Source organism: Adiantum capillus-veneris, chromosome 26, assembly GCF_014529385.1.
Source record: "Adiantum capillus-veneris isolate H3 chromosome 26, ASM1452938v2, whole genome shotgun sequence".
NCBI classification, from domain to species: domain Eukaryota; kingdom Viridiplantae; phylum Streptophyta; class Polypodiopsida; order Polypodiales; family Pteridaceae; genus Adiantum; species Adiantum capillus-veneris.
The window spans coordinates 80,685,154-80,710,117 of record NC_140956.1 but is presented as its reverse complement, the minus strand read 5'-3'; the positions used below and the strand labels follow the sequence as shown (position 1 = coordinate 80,710,117).

At 41.0% G+C, this 24,964-nt stretch overlaps 1 protein-coding gene across 1 annotated transcript in view; it reads right to left on the bottom strand.

Moving 5' to 3' along the window:
• Positions 1 to 22,380: 22,380 nt before the first annotated feature.
• The window catches only part of LOC147423719 (ubiquitin interaction motif-containing protein), a 62,463-nt gene continuing 59,879 nt past the window's right edge, over positions 22,381 to 24,964 (bottom strand). The window contains exon 7 of the mRNA XM_086501082.1: positions 22,381 to 23,308. Within this exon, the coding sequence (XP_086357208.1) occupies positions 22,493 to 23,308 (816 nt within the window). The 3' untranslated portion in view covers positions 22,381 to 22,492. The remainder of the gene's footprint in view (positions 23,309 to 24,964) is intronic.

The following is a 24,964-nucleotide window of genomic DNA, read 5'->3' as shown; positions in this document are numbered from 1 at the left end:
CAATGAAGACCTGATGAAGATTCGAATGCGCGAATACTGCAAACACAAGCGTTCCGAAGTGCAAAAAGCAATCAAGAATGGGTGGAACAGGCCAGATTGGCTGGCCAAAGAAGATTGGAAGAATGCGAAGAAAGCAGCGCGCGAGAATCCCGACAAGTGGAAGCAACAAAAGGATGCAGCCAGAGCGCGAGTAGAGGCAGGGAGCTCGCACCACTTGGGGAGCGGTGGATGGGCATCATTTGAGGCCGATTTTGTAAGTGTTTTCACATTGCTCTTTATGCATGTTCGATAGTTTAGGGTTTATGAGTTTTTTAGTTCTAACATAATGAAATCTTTGTATGTTTTGACAGTGGTCGATGACAGGACGTGATCCCACACCGTACGAGCGCGAGTACGCAGGCAGGAAAGGCTTAAACGCCCTGATGGACATTCTCAGTTCTCGCGGCGGCATGGTTAGTATTAGGGTTTACTCTTTTTTATTTTTTGTATTGTTTTAGAAATGTCGTTATATGTTTATACTTACTGAAAGCTGTCTTATTGTCTTTTTTTGCAGAATCCGACAGATACGCCGCTTGGACGCGATGAGACGTCTGACTAGACGACGTCAGTTTAGCCGTAGCTAGATAGCATTAGTTTAGGGTTTCTCATAGCTTATGTATCATGAGACGGATTTTATACGTCTTTTTGAACCATGTATATTATTACATTTGTCACCGCAGTTCCTTTTGCCAATCAATTCTTTATGCCTATGATGTTGTACAATTGCCATTATTACATTTGCCAATCAATTCATTTTGCTTATGATGTGTACAATTGTCAATTTTGCAAACAATGCGTCTTGTGGGTGACTATTTTGGGTCTATTATCTACCTTTGCACTTTTTTTAAAAGTGAATCAAGTACAATATGGTTGATGGGTGGGAGGGCATTCAATGCCCTGCCACCAAAAAAAATTTCTCTCGGGCGTCGCTATAAGCGTCGCTATTTATGGCTCTGTAGCGTCGCTATGAGCGTCGCTATAGTCTTCTGTGTAAACGTCGCTATAGGCGTCGCTATATGCGTCGCTATATAGCGACGCATATAGCAACGCATATAGCGACGCCTATAGCGACGCTCTCGTAGCGACGCTCGTAGCGACGGTTTTAGCGACGCTGGGGGTTATAAAAACCCAGTGTATTTCCGTCGCTAACAGCGTCACAAGAGCACACAACCTCTTGTAGTGCTTGTGCTTCCCACACTTCAACACGCTAGCCGTGAGGCGCTTCTGCGGCTTGAGGGACACCATGGTCGCCCACTCTCACGAAACCCTAATGGGATGAAGGGTCTTCTTCTTCTTCTTCTCCTCCTCCTCCTCCCTCCCTCTCTCTCTCTCTCTCTCTCTCATACTACATACTGGAAGTTTTCAAGTACTATTTGCCTGAAATCTCCAGAGATTCTCTTATTTGATTCCTTGCCTTGCTAGAGGAGTAAAACTCTAATGGTAAGTGCCTCGCAGGCCTTGAACTCGCGTTAGCCTGAAAGAACGTGAGAATTTCTCTAGCCAGCTTGCACCCATGCGGCCAATGAGGCTTTAGCACATAGAAAAAGAGATTTCAGCCAGCTACATGCTACGTTGCTACCTACCGCGCCATCTGCCACCCCCTCTCCGTGCGTGTTGTCTTGCCCCTGGTCTGATTGTTGCATCGCTCGACGTCCATCATATGTAAAATGGGTTGTGAATACCAGCATCTCCACCATCACCAGAGTAGCCATCAACAGATTACGCGTCACGCTGCATGGGAATACATGGCCACCCACTTGAAATTCACGTATTGAAAGAAATGGTTTCACTTAGGCTTCTTAAGAGAGATTTAGAGTGTTAGGGATAGAACTAAATGCTTTTCTTTGCTTCACCCGGCAGTCATTATTCTATTTAACTCTTTGATATGCCAGGGAAATGCTTCTTCCAAGCGATCTGTATATTCTGGTGGCAAGTGACGATACCTTCTCTTAATTGTTGTCTCCTATAATATTTCGGGTCCATGATTCAAACATTCATTGGTTGTCTGGCTGTCTCATTAGTTTACACTGAAGGTAGCGACGAAGGTGTCACGGAGGAGGTGCTTGATCTAGATTTTGGTGAGGCTGCCATATGTCGGGTAGCACTTGTTGATTCAGGTAATAACAACAAGTTTAATGCGAAAGTTGTAACTTGTGTCAGAATTTGCATGCTTGAAAGTTGTTGCTATATGTTTTGTAACTGTATGTGTGGGATGTTCTTGTTAATATTGTTGGCATTATGGTGGAGAGAGATGTTGTAACATCAAGCTCAATACTTGTTTATGGACTTGTTTCAGGCTAGGGTTATGGTGGATTATTCTTTTGAGAGCTTATTGCAAGCACGTCACATGCGACTATGCTTTGCAAGAAAGAGTGGATGTTCAAACTGGAATAAAGTTAATACTGAAGCTATGCTTGACATATGGATTTGACATGTTCCCCACCTTACTGGTTACGGATGTGTCAGTTGATTGCTCTACGTTTAGCATAAGTTGATGAATAGATGAGCAACAAAGTGCCCAAGGCTGAACTCAAAACCACTCTTGAGCCCGACCCCAAGCTCGAGCTTAGAGGTGGTGCTCAGAGTCTCTATAGGGTCTCCTCCAACCAGGTTCCCATCTTGCAAACCTCGGAGACCACAAGTCCTCATGCCCTCAAGTGGGTATGGACTACATCAAGGCTCACAAGCTCCAGACTAGTACTGAGAAATCGCAGATCTTATGTGATCCTCTCCTTAAGAAGGCATTTGGATGAGACAATGTTAAGGTGTCAGAAGTGCTCAAGTACTTGAGTCCCCACTTGTCATGACATTTTTCTGTTGATGCTATCAGGTTGTTGGCGATGCATATGGTAGAGGGCAAAGAAATAGAACGAGTAAACATCAAAGTGGACATGAGGGTAGAAAAGCTTATGATGGTTATAATCCTCAATTAACTATGCCACGGCTTTAGTGCAACTAGCTGCTTGCACTTTTAGCAGAGTGTGTGAGGGGATTAGTAGTAGACAACTCAATGTCGAGGGAAAAGCATTGGGGAATATTGCCACTAGTGCAAGTCATGGTCTGATGAGCCTTTCGATTCAGTCACACTCCTTGTCTAGCTCTGTTGATAACCTATTTGAAAATTTGATGAGGCAAGCATTTCGAAATGATCTGTAGACAAATAGAAACATCTCTCAAGGCCGATTCAACGTAGAATATGGTGATCTTTTACAAGTGAACTCTGATCTTTTGGATTTAGGAGGTAGTCTATCCATTGAAAACTCTTTTTTTTTGTAGTGCATCAATATATAACAAACATAATTATTATGTTGATGATAAAATTTACTATATTGCGTACAAACACTTGCTCGGGTTTGTCTTTGCTCGGAAAAACTCGCTCGATGCATGGTAAGACTCACAAACTGGTAGATTACCCTATTTTAGGTAGGTATTGGCTTATCTTTGCAGTTTAAGTCATGCGACCTGGGAATGCTTTGTTGGGTAGCTACTGATGTTGTATTTTTGATGTAGTGCCTCTAGGGTTTTGGTATTAAGCTTACTCAGGTACGGTATATACTTGTAGATCGTAGTGTGACAGATCATTGGCAAAGCTATTGTGACCAAATATGGTTATGATTATGGTTGTGAAAGGTATGAAATGTGGCCAATATGTTATGCATGGTACCTTATGGCTGCCCATGTGACCGAATATGGTTGCTAGTTTTGGATATGACTGCTCATATGGCCAAGTGGCTGTGAATATGGTAAGAAGGATTGTGGCTGAATTGGGTTTCCATAATAGACTGCTTTCGGGCCATTTCCAGGCATTCCAATCAAACTCCGATTCACAGATTGGCATCACTACATTGTCAAGCTCCTTCATCACTTTGTGGACAAGTAAAACCTCCAAGCCATTCAGTTGGTACTAGGTTACCAGAGGGTCAATAGTTTTCCAGCTCTTGATGTCACCATCCCAGAAGTGCCCAAGTCGATTCAAACCCTTATTATTCAGTTTCCTGGCTGTTTCTATCCAATAGGGATTTTGTGGCAAATTTACAACTTTGGAGAGCCAGGGGGACCAATGCACAATGGAGTTCTTGAAGTATCTGGTTTCTTCCTCCCACTTTAGGACTCCTGCTGCTTTGTTGCATCTCCTTACCAATTACCCTGAGCTGCCTCCCAGACTTAGGTAGACCACGTTGGGGCTAATAGTTTGTCATGAACCTCTACCACTCTCCACTTTCCACCTTTTGAGCCAAGTTTAGATGTTTCTATCATATCTCTGATCATGATGGCCCAAGCTTGATCCTGTTTAGCCAAGGAGACTACAAATTTGGTGCAGCGAGCTTTTGCATGGGCCATAAGGTTGAGAATTCTGAGGCCTCTTTGATCCAGTGACCGAGCGACTGACTCCCAATAGGCCCATTGCTATGGCCTAGAGGATTTCGTTTTGTTTTTCCATAAAAATATTTTTACTAGTTTTAAGAACTCTTTCCAGTGACACTTGGCCATCTTGAGAAGCGGGCTAGTTTGAGAAGCGGGCTAGTGAAGGCAATATAAGGGAGCATAATGGCATTAATCACTTTAATTCGGCTTGGGAATGGGAGAAGAGCATACTCCCACCTACTCTCCTAATCCTCGCCATCTTATCATATGACTTGTCAAGAACGAAATTTATACCAAATCCAACAAGGGCATTGTGTAGAATGTTTTTTATGCCATCTTTTGCCACCTAAAGCAATGAGCTCTATATGCATTCCTCTTTAATGAGCACTACCTTGGTTTGCCTTCAAACTTAAAGTTTAGTCTTTTCGAGCATAGTTCAATCCCAGCCCTTGGGGCAATGCAAGTAATTGAAAAAAATTCAAGGTTTACCGTAATCCCACTTGCAATAATTTGAAATTAATCTCTATATCCTAAGTTGAAAAGTAGGAAACCTACATAACTTGGTGTAAAAATCTTCAAATAGATTGTGTAGTATGTGCCTACAATCTTTTTTTTCTATTTGTTTTAAAAGGAATCAAAGGAGATCCTTTGGGGAAAATGGGAAAGCAAAAGGACATATTTGAGTTTGCCTGCAATTCGGTTCTGTAAAGAAAGAGAGAGAGAGAGAGAGAGAGAGAGAGAGAGATTTTGCGCGCTATTTCGCAGACTCTGGCTGTGTGGTGGCACGACAGATAGCGAAAAGAGGGAGGATCGCGCGCATGGATTCATGAGGTAAATCGAAGCAGGAAAGGGTACATAAATCGTCCAAGCCGTGAGGTGTGGAAGTCAGATGAAGATGGGATAAGCACAGAGGGACTGAGAGAGAAGGAGATGCTCTCTCTGTTTCTTGCTCTGCTGCATTCATTTGCAGGGGATGAGCCAAAGTGAGAGAAGGGGATAGTATGTTAGAGGGCGGAGACGAGAGACAGATTCGTCAGTTGTGAGGGCGAAGTTGGTGCGAGAGAGAGAGCTGCAGACCGAGGCTTGAAGGAGGAGAGTTGACAGTATTGGACCATTGAGTAGTTTTCGATGGCCTGTAGGAAAGAGAGAGAGAGAGAGAGAGAGAGAGAGAGAGAGAGATGGGAGGCGCATGCTTCCTTGGTCGGGAGAAGAGGCGAGGGATTCATAGAGCGAGCCATGGCAAGGAGGGAGGGGGCTGCAGATACTGGATGACGGTACGACAGGCTGTGATAGCGCGCAGAGGGTGCGAAGGACTCAGTCAGGGTGAACTGGGGCAGAAGTTTTTTTTTAATTTTGATTCAAAAGATTTCGCTGGAATCTTAATAACAAATTAATGCGTTCTTGCAAGTGACCCAGTATGCACATGGCTCTCTCCAGTGTAATTACCAGCAAAAGCTTCAAGTTTTGACTAAAAACCGGTAAAATTTCCAATTTGCCTTTTTAAAGAAAATTGTTGTCTCTCTCTCTCTCTCTCTCTCTCTCTCTCTCTCTCAAAATAAAGATGCTAAATAATCTCTGACATATATACGCCACAAAGAAAACTGCCTCTTGGCAACTTGCAGGCTTTTCGCGGGTCATACGAGGCAGGAGAAGTATTTTGAGCATTGCACAATGCAGCTTTTGAGAGAAATCACGTGCGCTCCAGCCACAATCGCAATTCGCAAGTGTGTTGATGTGGCAACGAGCCCCCTCATGCCATGCTAGAGGGAGCACTCGAAATCTATCCTTAGCCCCAACAAGGCCTGGGTAGGGGGTCGTTTGGGGGTTGTTGGGCTCCGGGGGCTTCTCCAACAGGTCTTTCGTAGCAGATACATCGTCGCGGTAAGGCTTAGGAGCACCGCATACTATGCCGCTTCCCAGCCCCTGCTATGCACACATGATCAGTGTTCCCACCATAGCCGACGCCTGCTCTCTTTCTCTTTCTCTCTCTCTCTCTCAGTGCACATCGATGTGTGTTGCTTAAGGAATTCTAATTTCTCTCTCTCTCTCTCTCTCTCTCTCTCGTTCTCTCTCTCGGAAATCTCATGCTACACAGCGACAGGTTTGAAAGCACAAGGAGCTTTGGACACACTTCTATATAGGAAAAAATTATATAATTACTAAGCAACTTACTAGATGGAGTACACATATCTAGTAAGAGTGCAATCATGTAATAATGAGAATACTCATAGATGGTTGTAACCACAATATTATAGCTATATAGGAGTTTTATTTAATTATGCAGTAAGGAATTCTTACTAGTTTGACACTAGATAGGGGTAGCAACAAAATTCTACATTTATGGGAGTTTTATAATAAAATCACATTAACAATCAATTTAACATATCGTACACAACATAGCACATACTTTTTGAATAGAAGGGCTAAAGATTAATTGACAAATTATGAATGGTCACTTAAAAACACAAGGAAGGGCCTGCTTCTGTATAAGTTGCAACCAACCATCGGCCTAGCTGGTGTTGTAAGCTTCCATTTGGAAAAAATTAAATGGTGTACAGGCGTTAACTCAGTATGGCATCATTTTGATCCGACTGCCAATGGACATCTAAATTTGACAATCGAACTCTAGTATATTGCAGCATAATAAGAGAGCAACTAGCATTAAATAGATTGCAACAACTCTGACTTAACAAAGAAGACAATCATCAACACAAAAGAACTCCAAAATGCAACAAAGAGGGCTAAGATGTCCCTTGCCTACTACCAGAATGGCCAATGCAAACTAGCCATAGCAAGAAAGTTTCCAGAGTTAACAAGTGCATCTTGTCAAGACAAATCAAAGAAGTTGGGACTCGGTAGTCAGTAGGATGTCCAAATATGTTATAGGCCTTTAGAAATCAGAATGCATAACAATGCTAAAAGACATGCCCATGTTAAATCATATGCAAGAGCCCCAACTTGGATTCACATTTGTTATAATCTCTGATAAGAAGAAAAAATGAAGTGCTAAGTTACCGGCCCTAGCAAACAGAGACAGGTGGAAAAGACTGGCTGATGCTTCGAAGCTAGCAAATGGTACTCTGTGGAGTGCTACAGTTGGTGGGGCCAGTAAGTCGGGATTTGATGAATTGGAAGGTCGAGGAAAGCGGCTATTTTTGCTAATGCTGCAACATTCCTCCTCGGCACCTTCCTCATCGTCTCTTCTGTGTGATGCCTGATCCGCATGCTCCTTTAGTCCTTTCATTTCTACATCTGCGTGCACCTTTGCCTCTAATTGTTTGATGCACATATGCTCCAAATTAATTAAAGGCTGCTTAATTCCGACAATTACAGATTGTTTTTTGGTAGGGCATCCTGGCTTTGATGTACTCATTGTTTATGCGTAGCAATATGCTTTTGTCCTATGCCGAGGCAAAGAGGGGGAGGAAGCCAAGGCAAAGAAGGAGAGCAAGGGAAGTACCACGTTTTTTGAATTCTTGTCGAGGATTTCACAAGGGGCTATTGCAAGGCTTCATGAGACTTCCTCACAGATCGATTTCCATCAGCATTCCACAACAATATGTGTCGCATTAGATCATAACAAAGTAGATGACTGTTAGGCAAGCAAGAAGGCAGTGCTGTAGTTTTAAACTCCCCAGAGCATTCATCAACAACTCATTCGACCATATTGCTTTGGTGGAATGGCAGTACAAATCCACCTGCACCAGATTCAAGAACTAGATGAAAACAAAATGCGCAAGGAAGCTGCATGCTAGTGCAACATCATGTGACTGCAAGATACTTTCAGTACTTTTTTAACAGACACAATAAATCGAATACATCAACATACCTTGAGTAGCATGTAACATGTGAAGCTGGTAGCCAGCCTGATAGAAACACAAGAAGACATAACTGAAGCAAATGTTCTCCACTCGGTAGAAGAATGATCAACAGTGAGGGCCAAGATTGTGCAATTCTAATCCCTCAATGAACACCCGAACACAAATGAAGACCAACTAAGATTAGGTATTTGCACTGCAGGCATCCCATCACCAACATCTCCCCACTCAAAACCTATGAGACTTGTACGAACCTCTCCTACCATAGCTACAACAAGCCTGATGAAGATCTTTCTGAGTGAAGAAGCACGTGTGCGTGTATAGAAGATGTAGAACCAAAAAAGTTATCTACTTCAACACGTAGAAGAACAACAAAACTGACATAATAGCAGTCCTACAATGAAAAACAAAGCTTTAAAGAAAAGAGATGTATCTAGTCTCAGAGCAAAAGGGATAGCTTCCACCAAAACCAACATCATGTAGGGAAAAAACATTGGTACATTGGTGTCCACTCTGCTTCGGGGAAGTCTCGGGAGAAGTGACCAGATTTTTCGCAAGTGTAGCAAGCATTTCCACCTCCATCTATGCCTCCACCACCGTCGCTTGAGCTATAACCTCCGCCACCACCTCTCTCTCTCTCTCTCTCTCACGCACACACACACACACACACACACACATGGTAAGAGTAGAGGTGGGCAAAATGAGCAATAAGTGGATTGAGTAATACATGTCATGCATGCCAACCTGCCTGTGCAATCCCATGCCTTGCTGCTCCCGATGTTCCTGATCTACATGTCTCTACTTGCGTGCGCTTGCCTCGCCAAAAGCTTGGTTTCATTTGTAACACAAAATATGTGAGGGAAACTCTAAAAGATCTATGCAATGAGTTTTGAGCTCAAGAATTGCTTTTGAGAGCCCCGTCCCACCTACGGGCTGGGTAGTTACGGCTTGTCATGTCCCCTAAGTAGTTCATTTACTCACACTAGCAAAGACTTTTTTGGAAAACGCAATACAAGGTACTGGCTACAGCCATTTTACCAATTTTCCTCAATTTTGGTGTTCTTTTTGCCAACCACCTTCTAACATAGAGGGAGGAAGCTCTGCTCGAGATAGTTATCCACATTTGTGCATTGCACAGAGAGAGAGAGAGAGAGAGAGAGAGAGAGAGAGAGAGAGAGAGAGAGAGAGAGAGAGAGAGAGAGAGAGAGAGAGAGAGAGAGAGAGAGAGAGAGAGAGAGAGAGAGAGAGCTGTATGTGAATTCTTGGAGTGTAACCAGAGAGAGCTCTATACAGTCCTTCATTTTTTACACACACACACACACACACACACGTGCACGCACGCGCACACACACGCGCGCGCACACACACACACACACACACACACACACAGAGAGAGAGAGAGAGAGAGAGAGAGAGAGAGAGAGAGAGAGAGAGAGAGAGAGAGAGAGAGAGAGAGAGAGAGAGAGAGAGAGAGAGAGACGGGCACAGGTCGCCATGGAAAATAATGGGGAGCAAAATGCATTGCTTGCCATCATCCCAATTGTCATTATTGCGGCAGAGCAAACCAAGGAAACTTGCGAGACAATGTTCTCGCCTTCGATTGAAACTGAAGATAATGATTCCATTGAGCTCATCTACAAGCATGTTGCATCTTGCACAACATGATGATGGATCTAGGGATGGAGCAAGAGGTCGAGGTGTGTCAATGACCCACTGCTTGGCATTATAGCCTTCACAAACATGTTTGATAGGTGCTTCAAGAGGCAGCAAAGAAGCAACCATATAAGATTTCTGCAAACACAACAAACTGGTGGAATTCACATGCCCAAAACCTGCATGCCAAAGTTTTGCATCTAAAATAGCCTTAGAATCCACAATTGCATTTGCAAAATTCTATCCGCACTTGTCAAATAAAGTGAGCTTATACAACCCATGGCTTAAAATGCCATATGCAACAATTTCATCATTGAAACTGAGATCATGTACTGAACATCTGTCATCCACAAATTGGACTACAAGACCAAGTCTAGCAAGTGCAGATATAGACACAAGATTCTTCTTGATCCCAGGTACATACAACGCATCAACAAGTGTGAAAGAATAGCCATTTGCAGCAGTAAGCACAATATTTCCAACTCCCTTGACCGGATAAGAGGCATTGCTGGCACAAGTGACTGAACTCCCATGAGGGACATCCTCTAGAGAGGTAACAAGTCACGAGATGAGACATAATGTGCTTTGTAGCACCACTATCAAAGTACTACACTTGAGCATCTACAGGAAAAACTGACAAACATGCATCATGGATAGAAGGATCATAAGTGCACTCTGCACTAAAAGCCCATTCTACATCAACATCAACATCATAGTTTCCTTTCACAGAATACTCGACAATAGCTGCATTTGTAGTGGAACCAGCATGAGTCGTGGAACCAGCCTCTTTCGTCTTAGCCTCTTTGGCCTTCAACTTAGGACTGCTTGATCAAATGATCGTTAGCTTTACAATAATGGCAACACATCTTCTTTTTGCCCTTATCACCAGAATTCCCAGAAGAATTTTTGCCAGCAGAAGCATTAGGAATAGGCGATTTACCACTCGCACAAGAACCATGAGAAGTGGCTATATTGCTGTTACCACCTTTTCTTTGAGCAGCAATAAAGGCATGTCAACTGCACACTGTCTAGTCCATGTATTTTTTGGAAAGTGACTCTTGCACCAACAATGTGCATAATGTTGGGATTTAGGGGGGATTCGAGAGAGAACCATTCATGGTGCAAAAGTAATAATCACAATGCTTAATTACACAAGAGAAGTTATGAAGTGAAAATAGCAAAAGTGGGTAATCACATCGTATGTATATGCTTCTCATATTTATCATACAATTTGTGAAATGTATATAAGAGGGCTCTTTATATAGAGCTTACTGTAGGTAGCTTTCTTACTTCATTCCACTAGCAAAAGTCTGATAAGAATTTGGCAAGGCATCAAGAACAGTCTGCACAAGGGAACTATCTTAAATGACTTCACCTACAGAAATAAGTTGCTCATTGGTATCCTTGACACCAGCAAGGAAAGTGTCCATGTCATCTTCCTCATGCATAATCTTTGACTCTAGCTCTTTACGCAGCAATACAATTTTTGCCTCATTGCCACTTGCATAAAGACCAGCTAGAATATCCCAAGCCTATTTTGTAGATTTTGTTGAATGACTGTGAGGAGTAATAGTGCACTTCACAGACAACGCAATTAATGCATGAATCTGTGCATCTTTCACACCCCAATGAACTTGCTCAGCCATAGGCAAAACAGCTTTGGCAGCAGCAACCCTACCACAAAAACCTGTAACATCCTTAACATCGCCTACATCCTCAGAACGAGGATGTACATCAAGGCCCTGCACAATGTTACAAATACCCTTTCACACAAGGACATGTTGCATCATGTAAGCCCACATAGGGTAATTGTCCCCATCCAACCTATCCTGAGCAGCAAACATCTTAGACACATCTGTGTTGTTGTCAGCCATGGCAAATGATGCACCTGATGTGAAAACTGCCCAAAAAGAGGAGAAACATAGTGGGAACAACACGTGCTATATAGCACAAACCATAGAAGATTGTACGGGGCCTGTTATGCAGAAAACGACACTGACAAAAATTCTACACAAAATGACAAAATAGCATGCTATGTAATGGGGACGGAGGCCAAAATGAGCCCAAATCAAAAATATGAGCAAATCGTACTCTACGAGCTCACCCAAAATATTTGTCGACCTACAAACGCTTGCCAAAGCTCACAGAAATCCGAGAAAGTGAGCAGGCATGTACTTGAGCTGCTGGCGACTAAGCCCGGGAGCATGCAACCTGCTATGATACCAATTGTTGGAATTAGGGTTGCAAGAAAACACACACAGCTTGGAGAAGACATAGAAAGCTCAAGGCACACAACAGAGAGTGTATTACTTAGTGTGCAATGGAAAGATAAGATCGCCCTAGAGTAATGAGCATATATACAATGCACACGGGAAAGAAAAAATACCTCGGTGGTCCTAAGTGTGTTCACACACTTAGTAGTGATGTGTTCACACACATCACTACTATATGTATATGGTAATAATTAAGTGCAACTGAGATCTCATGATGAACTAAAATGCAAAAGAGTCCCATTAAGTACAATCAAGTAGCATTTAATTTCAATCAAGATGTAATAAGGATAGCTAAGCGCAATTGAGTCCAATGAAGTGCAAACCAAAATAATTGGATCCAACTAGGTCACTTGAATTCAATTTAAAGAGAATTTGAACCATTGCATTGTTCTTGAGGCCTCAATTGTCTGCATTTCCAAGTAATCAAGTCAAATACTAGAACCAAATGCTTCCAATCAATAGCATTTCGAATAAAGTTACTCCAAACCCAAATTCTGTAAATTACAACCAAGTCTAGAGGCATCAAATAAGTGGCAGAAACAAGTTGAATTAAATTTCATGTCAATTGATCTAACACAAAGAACTTTTGAAACGACGTTTTCCTTTAGACTACGCGGGTTATTTTTAGAGAAAACGCGTTTTGCAAAAAATTTACACGATAGGACTTCTTGACTGTCCTCGTGCAGAAAAGCTCAGCCACACATCCACTTTCTTTTTTTATCACTAACCACATGGCCTTCACTTGTCCACTTTCTCTTCATGTCCTAAGAGGTTTTCCACATGAATAACCTTCTTTAAAGCGTCGAGCCTCTACCTTGATACACATAGCCACATAAATCATACACATCACGATCATCTTCATCAACACTGGGTCTTCTTTGACATCCGAACACATATCTGTAAGCACCTTTGATACTGCTCTTCACGCTTTCTGGCATCGACACCTTTTGATTGCACTAACATGTTACAAGTTCGAGTAACAATTGGTAAAACATGGGTACATGACCTTGATATTTTGATTGGATGTATGCATGATGGCATTCATATGTGACTATCGTTGAAAATGAGTGGACCTAAAGTGTGAATCACGTTTCATTCTATTGAAATGAGTTTGACTAACAAAGATTGAGTTTAGAGGTGTCAAACTAAGTGGCATTGGATCTACTTGAGCTGGTTTTGGTATACTAAAACCTCACTAGCTGTTATTGCTTGTAGTAACACTAGTCTATAAGGATCTATGCAACTAGCATTAATTGAGGTCTATTAAGCTATAATTGGTGCCATTGTGAGTCGTAGCTATATGAATGATGTAGATGTTTCAATTTGATATAGTTACATTAATTTTATTGAAAACATTTCAGCTATGAGAAAACAAGAGTAAATTTACTTATCTTTGTACTCAAATAAATGTTAACACTTTATATTTATTTCTAGATATACAAATATACTCTCAACAACTATGGTTTGAGAGCTTTGACTCATTAGAAACTCTTACTAGACTGTTCTAATTTTTACCACAAAAGAAGATCAGCTAAGATTGTTGAAAACTTTTAAGAGATATAGGTTTTGAATGCACCACCACATTGATAGTTTGACCTTTTGTTACACTTTTATGGCATAATATGAAAAATGTAGGTGTTTTGATTTAATAAACTTATAACTTGACTCTTGTGGCCGAAGCTTATGGTCATAGTTTGAAAATATAATGAGACTTTTGAATAATCAACACAACATGGACTTGTAGTGTATCCAAATTACATTTGCCTTGGATTTTTTCTTTGTATAGATAGTGATCTAGTTTGTGTTTAGCTTTGTATCATTAATATTCTTTGGGAGAATAAAATGTAAATTATTCAAAAAAAATTATGATAATCGCAACCATCTTGTAATATCTTTTACTCTTTTAAGAGAGAGTGTGAAGTTGTGGTATTTGCAAATTATCAATGTTTGAGTGTGTGAGATTTAACATGTTCCGTCGATCCCTTCACTTTTATAGCTTCGTATACATCCATGAAACTTTATTTTGTTTTCTTATTCAATTATATTAACAAATTGATGTATCCATTTAAAAACTTGGATAATGATTGAGTAGCCATGATATTTGTCAATAATTAGTTGTTTAATTATGCTTAATGAATTTTTGCTAAAATGAAATTAGGAGCAAAAAAATCACCAAAATAAGAGACTCCTTGATCCATAGTTAGTGCAAAACTACCAGATGAAACACCCCTTTTGTATATACAAGTTGATAAACTATCAAATAAGGATGCCAAAGAGCTAACTACTACATAGGAGTTTATGACTTACTAGATGAGGACGTCCAAGAGCAGGTTGATATATAGTAGTTTGTGACTTTTTAGATGAATTTACTAGATGAGAACATTCAAGAGCTAGTTACTATATAGGAGTTCATAACTTACTGGATGAATTAGAAAATTGCTAGCGTACTTGCTAGATTAAATATGAAGACTCCTATTTGTAACTAGGAAGTATTGAGCATGTAGTATAACTTGCTATCTAAAAACACATCCAAAGCTCCTTGTGATCATAAGAGACAAGGCTCCATTCTCTGTCAACGCTCTAACCTGAACAGTAGCACCACTTGCAAAAATAGCGTCCAAACACTAGACCTCTAGCACACATCCTAAGAGAATCTAGCCCTCTCTCAATTCTAGTCATGGTGTCTGGAATTCATGATCATCTCTCTCTCTCTCTCTCTCTCTCTCTCTCTCTCTCTCTCTCTCTCTCTCTCTCTCTCTCTCTCTCTCTCTCTCTCTCTCTGCATGTTGGCGTGTGGTGCTTGAGAGAATTCTAATCTCTCTTGGAATAGTTTCACACGGTGTTAAAAATTCCGGCCCTAGCTCCAAAAGCATTGCCTGTTGTGGAGTGCTTACTTAATTCAGGTTGCTCTAGGCATGACATGGAAGTTCAGTTGTCAATGGAGAACTTGTGGAAGGGTGCGAGAGGGTGATTAGATGCATGCAAGAAGAGAGAGAGAGAGAGAGAGAGAGAGAGAGAGAGAGAGAGAGAGAGAGAGAGAGGGGGGGGGGGGGTTAACTTTGTGCATGGTCAAAAGCACAAGGTCAGCAAGGCAGGGTAGGTCTTGAGGCCTTTGCAAGGCATAGAGAGAAAGAGCAAGCAGTAGAACAGGACGCAAGCTACAAAGAAGCATGGGGCGGGCAAGTTGAGCTCGTGATGGCCATTCACGGGTCTTTGAGAAGAGGAGAGAGCCAGAGAGTAAGAACTTGACATTGCTTATGCTAGGTGTTTTCCTTCCAGCATCCCCTCCATGCCTTCAAAAAAATTAAATTGGTTCCTTACCTTTTAATCTCCTCTCAACATCTCCTTGATGATAGTCAAGGGCAAAGAGAGAGAGAGAGAGAGAGAGGAGAGAGAGAGGAGAGAGAGAGAGAGAGAGAGAGAGAGAGAGAGAGAGAGAGAGAGGGGGGGGGGGGGGGGGGGGGGGGGAGAACTTGGAAGGTTCTTAACTTAGAAAGAGAGGGGGGGGGAGAACAAACTGACCAACAAGTATTTGCAAAATCTTCAAATGTATCTTATGCAAAGAATGTTTGTCACAGATTCAGCAAATCAAGGGGGCCAAGACTTTTGCACCAGTGTGTCTTTATGTCCATAAGATTCTCTAAACTTTCAACAATGTGTGTTTGTGCCCTCCATCACTCTTTGGAATTGCTAATATATAGTTGAGTACATGGAGATGTAGCATCGTACCATGTGACTTGGAATCTGTGTAGATGTAGCATTATACCATGTACATACCTAGGACTTGGAATCCCTGATGCATGCCTTATGCAGGAATTGCTAATATATAGTTGAGTACATGCAGATGTAGCATCGTACCATGGGACTTGGAATTTGTGTAGATGTAGCATTATACCATGTAGATACCTAGGACTTGGAATCCATGATGCATTCATTATGCAGGCAGTCAAATATTGTTGATATTGACTTGAAACGTTATAGCTCCGTATTCATGAGCTTTCATTTTACGAATCTTGCTCGGTTTTTGGTTTTCTCAAAAGTTTTTGCTCGAGGTTCGGTAGGACTCCCCACGTGCAAGCTTTCTTCATTGCTTATCTCATTCCCAAGATTTGCTCATTGTGCTATATAAGCACCATGTATCAAGTTCATTATCTAATGCATTGTTATTTTGTTTGCACACACATTGAGTCCATCAATTGATTAAGTTGTGACTAACACATCTGTTGGAATAAAGGGCCACATGCGGATGGGCGGTTGTATATTCGCACCCTTATTGGGTGGTTGTATAATCGTACACTATATCTATCAGAAAATACCTAAAGAGGTACAACACTTTTGTACCCACAAACACTTTGTCAAAGCTATCCTCTCAATCTCTAACTTCTATTTCTTTACTCTTGCATCTGATTCTGCAAGTACAATCAGTCTGCTGAGTCTGTATTTGATAGGCTGCTTTGTTAGAATTCTGCAGACTACCGAGTCTGAAACTTTAGATTGAACAGACTGTCGGGTCTGACTCTACAGTTTAAGATTCACTCAATCCTTACAAATTGGTATCAGATGTGTGGTTTCACAAGCTGGTGCGATGAGCTTGGATCAGCATCAGAGCTATGTTTTGGCAGCAGACTTTGTTTTAATATCAGAACTCTAGTTCAACATGAGAGTGCGCAAACAATTTTTTTCATTTTGCAGTAGTGTGTGAGATTCAGAGCAAGGTCATCTTGGTCTTACGAGTGGAGCAGCAAACCTGCACAGAGAGAGTGCTTTTGAGCTTTGAGCTCTCATATCTGTAATCTTTGTAACTCAGTTTTGAGTTAGGCAACGAATGAGGGTTTCCAGCAAGGGTTTCCTAGAGTGTGCCAAAAGTGCAGAAGATCTGAATCTGAATTGCTAAAGTTGAATCCGAATTGCTAAAGCCAAATTGGATTACCGTAGCTGAATCAGATTGTTGGATGATCTGAATTCTTCAGACTCCAGAGTCTGAGTCTGCCTTTCAGCAAGGGTTTCCTAGAGTGTGCCAAAAGTGCAGAAGATCTGAATCTGAATTGCTAAAGTTGAATCCGAATTGCTAAAGCCAAATTGGATTACCGTAGCTGAATCAGATTGTTGGATGATCTGAATTCTTCAGACTCCAGAGTCTGAGTCTGCCTTTTGAGTTTTTGAGACTGGCTAAGAACAATCTATGCAGCCGATCTTGTGCTTCTTTGTCATCGGCTATTTTGTTGCAGACCGAGTTGAGATTCCAATCAACAGAGGCTTCAATTTACTATAATTGGCTGAAGTCATGGCAAGCAACAGTGACAACAACAACCTTTTGCACATCAAGAAGCTTGAGGGAAAAAATAGTGCTACAATGTCTTGGTGCAGAAGAAATAGGTGAAGTCTATTAAGACAAAGGGGGTACGATCAGCAGACATAGAGCAATTGGATTGGGAAGATTTGGGTGAGCTTACATGATCTACGATAGATCTTTCAGTGTCCAACTCTTTGCTATTCAATATAGAGAAGTTGAATTCTGCCTATGCTATGTGGACTAGACTTGAGGAGTTTTATGCTCAAAAAAATGCTACTAGCAAGATTTACTGGTTGAAGAAGTTCATGGACCTTAGATAAAGGAAGGTATAGCCATGAGTGTACATCTTAATGAGTTCACTCGTTTTTCAGCGAGCTGGTTGCTTTGAAATTCAACATTGATGATGAATTCAAAGTTGGTTTCCTACTATGCACTTTACTTGAATGTTTGGATACATTCAGGACAGCCATGAGCAACTCCAATGCTATGCTGATGTATCTTGATGTGGAGAGCTCTTTGCTGATGGACGAGCTTAATAGACATAATATTGTAGCTAATAACTCTTCCAGTGCATTGCATACCAGAGGTAGATATCAGCAAAGGGGGAAATCGAAAAACAGAGGTAGCAACAAGTCACACTTTAGACAGACAAGGATGCTTACTTAGCCATCTCAATTAAAAAATGTGTTGCATTTTGAGAATGTAACAATCTAACTTTTCTTGGAGCTCTTTGGTCGTGGGAAATCTGTTGAGTGCCATGATTGTGGCAAGAAAGGACATTTCAAGCGTGATTGCTTTAAGTGGAAGAAAAAGAAAGCCAAGTGTAAAAAGTTTGATGATAGCAAGGATGACAAAAAGGATGGTCAATCTGAAAAGAAGAGCACGGTTAAGATAGAGGAAATCAATGTAGTTAGTCATGTGGATAGTGGCAATGAATTCTATTTGCTTCTTCTTATAGTGCACAATCTTTGGTTGTTGATTCTGATGATGACATGCACATCTGATTTTGGATTCAGGTGATTCGTTCCATGTGACACCACATCGAGAATGCTTCTCTAGCTACAGTGCTAGCAAACAGTGTGTTGTTCATTTGGGGGACAATCATGCATGTGATATTGAGGGAATCAACAGATAACACCTGAAATTTTTAGCATGGATCAGATTTTAATTGCATCATGTGAGATATGTACCCAATATCAAGAAGATCCTGATAAGCACAAGGCAGCTAGATGTTGATGGCTATCACACTACCTTTGGGGATAGCAAGTGGAAAATCTGCAAGGAATCTACGATCATTGTGATGTTCATATTCAATCAAAATTACAAACCAAAGACATACTCGCCAAGACAAGGACAACCTTGCCACCACAACAACAAGCTCAATGAACAGGACCACGCAATGAGTGTGGAGGTGATTATTGGGATAGAAATTGTCCGCACATGGTGACTATCACATGAGTGCAATAGAAGGGGTTATTAAATTTTATTTTTGCTCACATTTTCACATACAGAAGGATACTGTAAAATGAAATTGGAAAAAATAAATTACCAATTAAAAAAGAAAAGGGTGTGTTTTATACGTCAAAAGTTCATTGATAAGGAGTTTTAAAATAGTCCTTTAATGCACACGGTATACACAATTTGTACATAGTGACCCCCCCCCCCCCCCCCCCCCACCCCCCTTTTTTTTTTTAAACAGAAGTGAGGAAAATGCCTATGAACATTATAGAAATTCTACCGTATACAATTGCATCAAATATTGAGTGAATTGCTTTGATAAATGTGGTAATGAGAGCTCAAGCTAGAGATGTTGAGAATCAGAAGAGTGATAAGGAAAGAAATTATGACTTAAATCAAACTGAAACAAATGGCAACTCCATTAGAACTCTAACATAAATCTCGAAAAGCTAAAGAAGAGAAATTGAAAGCAAATCATAAGCCTACGCAAGCAACTATGACGCTAACACTTTCTCAAGCTCGAGAACAACTAAAAAAATAGAAGGGAAAGAAAGATTCACCATTAGATCCAAAGATTAGTGCTGATTAACTCGTGGAACTGCTAGATGCTTTATTGCAAGCCTATGAGGCCAGCTAACGAAACATTCAAGGAAAGATGGTTGAATTGTCCTCATTCTGAAGGAGAATGACAAAGCTAAGAAATGTGTAGGAAGTTGATCGACACTGCACAAGCTTTGGTTATGAACCTCCAAAATCCATCCCACCTCTTGAAACAAAACAACAAAAAATTTAACCTAAAACACCTAGATAAAAGGCTTTTGAAACAAACCAAAATCATGACTAGATGCTAAGGAGTGGCTAACACCACATATGATTTAACATCACATTTATGGAAACCATACCAAAAATGGAGGATCCGTGGCCAAATGAGTCGTGGAAAGCGATTAGGGATGCTAAAGAAGAAAGCACAACATACAAATAAGGCACATTTTGAAAGAGGAGTCCATCTTGATCCATCCTTAGATCTAGCCCAAGATCAAGGGCTACTATGTATAAGCTCCCCCTCCACATTCCCCACTCTCCTCCAACATCCAAAAAGTTCAAAAAAACCATCATTGCATGTACTTTTCAAGACCCAACTTTAAAAGGTCGTGGAAGACGACTCCTTTTTTTATTGGGAGATACTACTTGAAATCACATTCAAAAGATTTATTTCTGAAGTATCCAAGAGGAAAGCTAGTGGTGTACTCCAAAACTAGAATTGACTAGAAGTAAACCATGAAAGGCTTTATTTTTTCATTTTTCCCTCACTTTGAAGATGGAATCTAAGACTATTGCTAGCAAAAAATTAGGCATTTCACTAAACGTCCAAATGAAGGGCCCTTGGAGACCTCAAGGAGGCCCTAATGGATTGAGACTCACAAATACAAAACCTGTGGGAAGGTGGGATCCTTCCAAAGTAAAGTAGAGGAATCACTTGGTTATGTCCAACCTACAAAGTTCTCTTGGAAAGGGGGAGCTATTCCCATGACCAATTAGTGACCCCCCAATTTGAAACATTTTTTCAACTCAAGAAGGAAGGTTGAAAGAAGCGCAATTGCAAAGGGATGTTGAATTTGCGTAGAGATGTTAGGACTTTGGATGGAAAGATATAATTGATTATGGAGTAATGTGGCCAAGCACAAAGACTCGAGCAACAAAATGGAACCACAGCCAATCCAACAAAAGCACATCCCATACCTTCACACAATCTTATTTTCACATTCCCTCGCAGGGACAAGGTGTGGGCATGGTGAATGACAAAATCCATGCATTACAAAATTTCATCTTGCGGCTTGATGTATAAGATATATGCAAGATTGAATCCCCAAGAATTATATATTTTGTTTGGTTTAGCCTAGCAAATCACTTCAGATCATAGCCTTACACTGAACAACAGTCATACTTTGGTATGGGCTTTGAAAGACAAATTCATCTCCACTCCCAACATTTTCAAAATCAGAATATTTTGCTTATTATATAGAGCTAGTGTAATTCTCCTTTTTTTAAAAGTTGTCATCAAATAGATATGATTCATAAATATGAAGAATACAATATGTAGCAAGTTATAGGCGTTCTATGATAATTAATAGAGCACAATTTCAATCGTTGGTAAAATTGAAACTTAAAACTTTACATAAATCACTGAAAATATTATCCATTTTGATATTTCAAAACCAAATTTTTTATTCATAACCCAACGTTCCATCGAACAAGACCTCAAAATTTGTTTTCAATGCTTGCAAAACAATTGCAAAAAATTGGTAGCAAAACAAGACAGGTAACAGTGTCCAATTATAGAACTCGTGTAATTTCAGTATAGTTAACCCACTCAAGCACAAGGTTAGGTGTGATCATGCAGAGTTGCACACTTGTTAAAATTCTTCATGTGCACAACAATTGTAGCCCTCTTATATGTCATCACAATTGTTTTAGCACATGGGCTTCAAAGCATCCATGACCATACATCAAGAGCACGGAAGAGTGCAGATCTTCACATGACATTGTCACGTGAACCCCACTAATCCATTCATGCCAAGAACTTTAGTGTCTAAAATAAATGATCATTTTTGTCAGCATATCAGCTCATAGCCCAATGTCAAATAAAGGCATAACAAATATCCAATTAAAGGCACTGGTTCCCGCACCTTTCGTGGTACCCTCAAATATTGCTTTGGTAGGACATTAAGGGGGGGTTAGTAAAGCAACAGGAGTAAGTTCCATCCATCAGGATTTTAGGTTTTCCGCTTGAGGGTGGGTTATTTTTTTGAGTGGAAGACCGGGAAGGGGGATTCTCAAAATCCAGGCGTAATCACTTATAACTGTAAGGAGACAATTGAAGAATCATTCTCTCTTATAGTAGCAATCAAAATGAAATTTACCAACCATATAAAATGGCTGTACTACCAAAAGACAGTTGAATTTGCCAAAGAGTATTAAAGAAATTAGACAATCTCAACCAAAATAAGATGCACCATTATTCAAGGGGGTTGTTCAAAAACCACATTATTTCAGGAATTGCAAACATTCAAACCCAGACCCTACATTCAAATATATAAGCAGCCCGAGTTTTGGAATGCATCTTTGTTTTGGTAAGTGGTATAACAGAAGGGGTGACACAATCATAGAATGACAGAGGGAGAGAGAGGACAATGGGCCTGGGCCCTGCGCCACTACGTTCCTTTAAATCATAGGAACTATTCTCCACTGCCCTGATTCATCATCTAAGACTCCTACACACCACCCTGTTTGATTTGTAAGACTCCTTGAGGACATGCTAACCGGGCATCCTCAAGGACCCACAGCACTCAAAATTATGGACCTCTCTCTCTCTCTCTCTCTCTCTCTCTCTCTCTCTCTCTCTCTCTCTCTGTGTGTGTGTGTGTGTGTGTGTGTGTGTGTGTGTGTGAGAGAGAGAGAGAGAGAGAGAGAGAGAGAGAGAGAGAGAGAGAGAGAGAGATTGATTTTAATGTGTCCAGTGAAAAATACACGAGTCCCTTACTAAGCACATAACCCTTTGATCCACTATCTGAAAGAGTGTATCTGTCCAGCTACTAAACAATGCTGGGGGCATCCCCGACCCAGTTGCAAGTGGCTCGCTCCCATCGCGTTCTTATACAGTCTACAATCGGAGCATGCTGCACGGGTTCCTCTTTGGGCTTTTCTGTACTCGTATCCATAGAGCTTGAAGCATCGGTACCCTTCTCAGAGGCAGAAGACTTGATGTCCATCATGTATTCCTCAGGGGTCCACTTGGGTGGTACGGAAACACGCAACTTGGTTAATCTTGGCCGCTGCTGAATAGACGACGAACTATTGCCCACAGTCTTAGCTATGCCGTTAAAGTGATAAATCTCAAATTGCTTCGAGCCACCTGCTGTATCAGAATTCTTGAGTCCACCTTTGCTCTTCTCAATCTGGTGAAGTGCTTGGCAGAGTTCATTCCAGACCACAAACTCATTGGCGCACAGATTTTCTAGCATGTCCCGCGGCAAGGTAATGTTCATGTCGCGGAGTAATTGCTGCATCGAGCTCGCAACAATGAACCCGCCGCCCCCACTCTGATCATGCAAATCAAACGCTTGACGAATGCACCTCTCTCTATCTTCCAACTCATTCTCATCCTGGATGTTGGACTGAAGAGCAAACAGAACCGTATAATGTGATTCACTGCCTACTACCCAAATAGGAAACTTTGGACGCTTCAAGAATGGACCAACTGTGCAATATTTGAATGCTTCTAGAAGCGTCAGAAACCCCACTTCGACTTTAGAAGGAATTCCTTTCACGGTCATACCCCCACCAACATCCATGTTCCCATCAAAAACTTCAGGAACAGCATGTCCGCATATTAAGAGGTTAACAATTTCCTGCGCAGTGTAAGTAACATTGTAAACAAATAAAATGATTCAAAGTAAAGGACAGTAATCATTAACAATTGAGATTGCAAACCCACTTCTAACCCTGAGCCTATTAAATGTGAGAGAAAATTACCAGCATACCCCTGATTTGTGAAAATACCCCTCAAATTTTAATAAATCCCATTATACCCTCGTAACAATTTCTCATTGCTGCAAGTTTTGCATAGTTTATTCCTTTTTTGACTATGGCGATCTATCTTCAATTTTCTTAAGATCACCATCGAGCTCACAAATGGAGGCATTTCATCTCGAGAGTCCTAGTTCTACCATCTTCTATTGACAGCCAGCCTTCTTGTGAAGGTTCGCAAAGAAAAATATCTTCAAAAATGTGTGCGAGACAAGACTAACAAGGGATATTTTGGAAAAATCCACAGGCATTTGGGAATCTTTGAAATTTGCAAGGTATTTTCGAAATTTTCACAGATTTCAGGGGTATTTGGTAATTTTCTCTAACTTCAACCATGGCTATGTACCTCACTTTTAGTGTAGCCCTCAGAGGAACTGCTCTCTCTCTCTTCTGACAAATGTATAAAAATACTTGAGCCAAAAGCAGAACGGTTTGGCACCTTCACATTCCATAGTCCTTCCCAGGCACTATGAGTTGATGAAGAGTGACATTATTGAATCATAGCCCTCATACTATAATGGCAGTCTCAAATACAGAGACAAGCAGACTCTGTTGCTGTCCACAGACCTGATCAAAGGAATCCAATCAAAGCCATCAGCCATACCCGAGAAGAACTAAGGACTTGAGAAAAGGAGTGATCCAAAAACACAATCTAGAGACCACGCACAATCTAGAAAAAAAATTATCAGAATAATGCCACAATGAGCTATTTGTGTATCCCCTTCGTAATTTGAACTGTTCAGTTCAAAGCGCTTGTGCACTCCAGAAATCAAGCTCCTCAAACACAAAAGGGGAATATGGCAGCCACAAATAAGTGGAGCCCGGGAAATCTGTTGCATGTTATGTCATCTATATTATGAGCACGTTCCCAGAACTAGCCAATATGCTTATGACAAAAAAGTGAACCCAGTTCACCATGTGCTGCAATCCACAACACTCTTGCTAGTGTATTTTATCAATTTTCAATGCACACGTCACTCAAACAAAATGCCAGCTAAAACATAACCTAGTGTTAGTGAATGTGAGAGACCTTTTGGCCCAAGTTTCACTTGGAGCATGTGTAAATACCTACCCCATCTCTCCTTTCACTCCTTTCTTTGCATTGTTTCACCGTCCAGATAAAATATGTGCTCTTGTACAATGCCAGAGAGGGAAAGCAGAGAGAAACCACTCTGACGTCAATGAAATTCCTTCTTACTTTGCTCCAACCGACTGCTTCTGATGATTGTGTATAAGAAGAAAATGGGATGATATTATATTTTCTGCCCAGAAATCTCACAGACTATCAACTCTCACAGGCCCTACCAAATTTGAGAAGTGGCTTGTTTCTTGCATGTCTTAGGATAAAAAGCAAAGAATGGACGGCATGCACACACACTTATATCCCCCCTTGCTGCAAGGATGTTAAAGCCATTGTTTTAAGTATGTTTAAGCCCGTACTGTTGAATAATCATTCATTCGACTGAAGTGCATCCTGA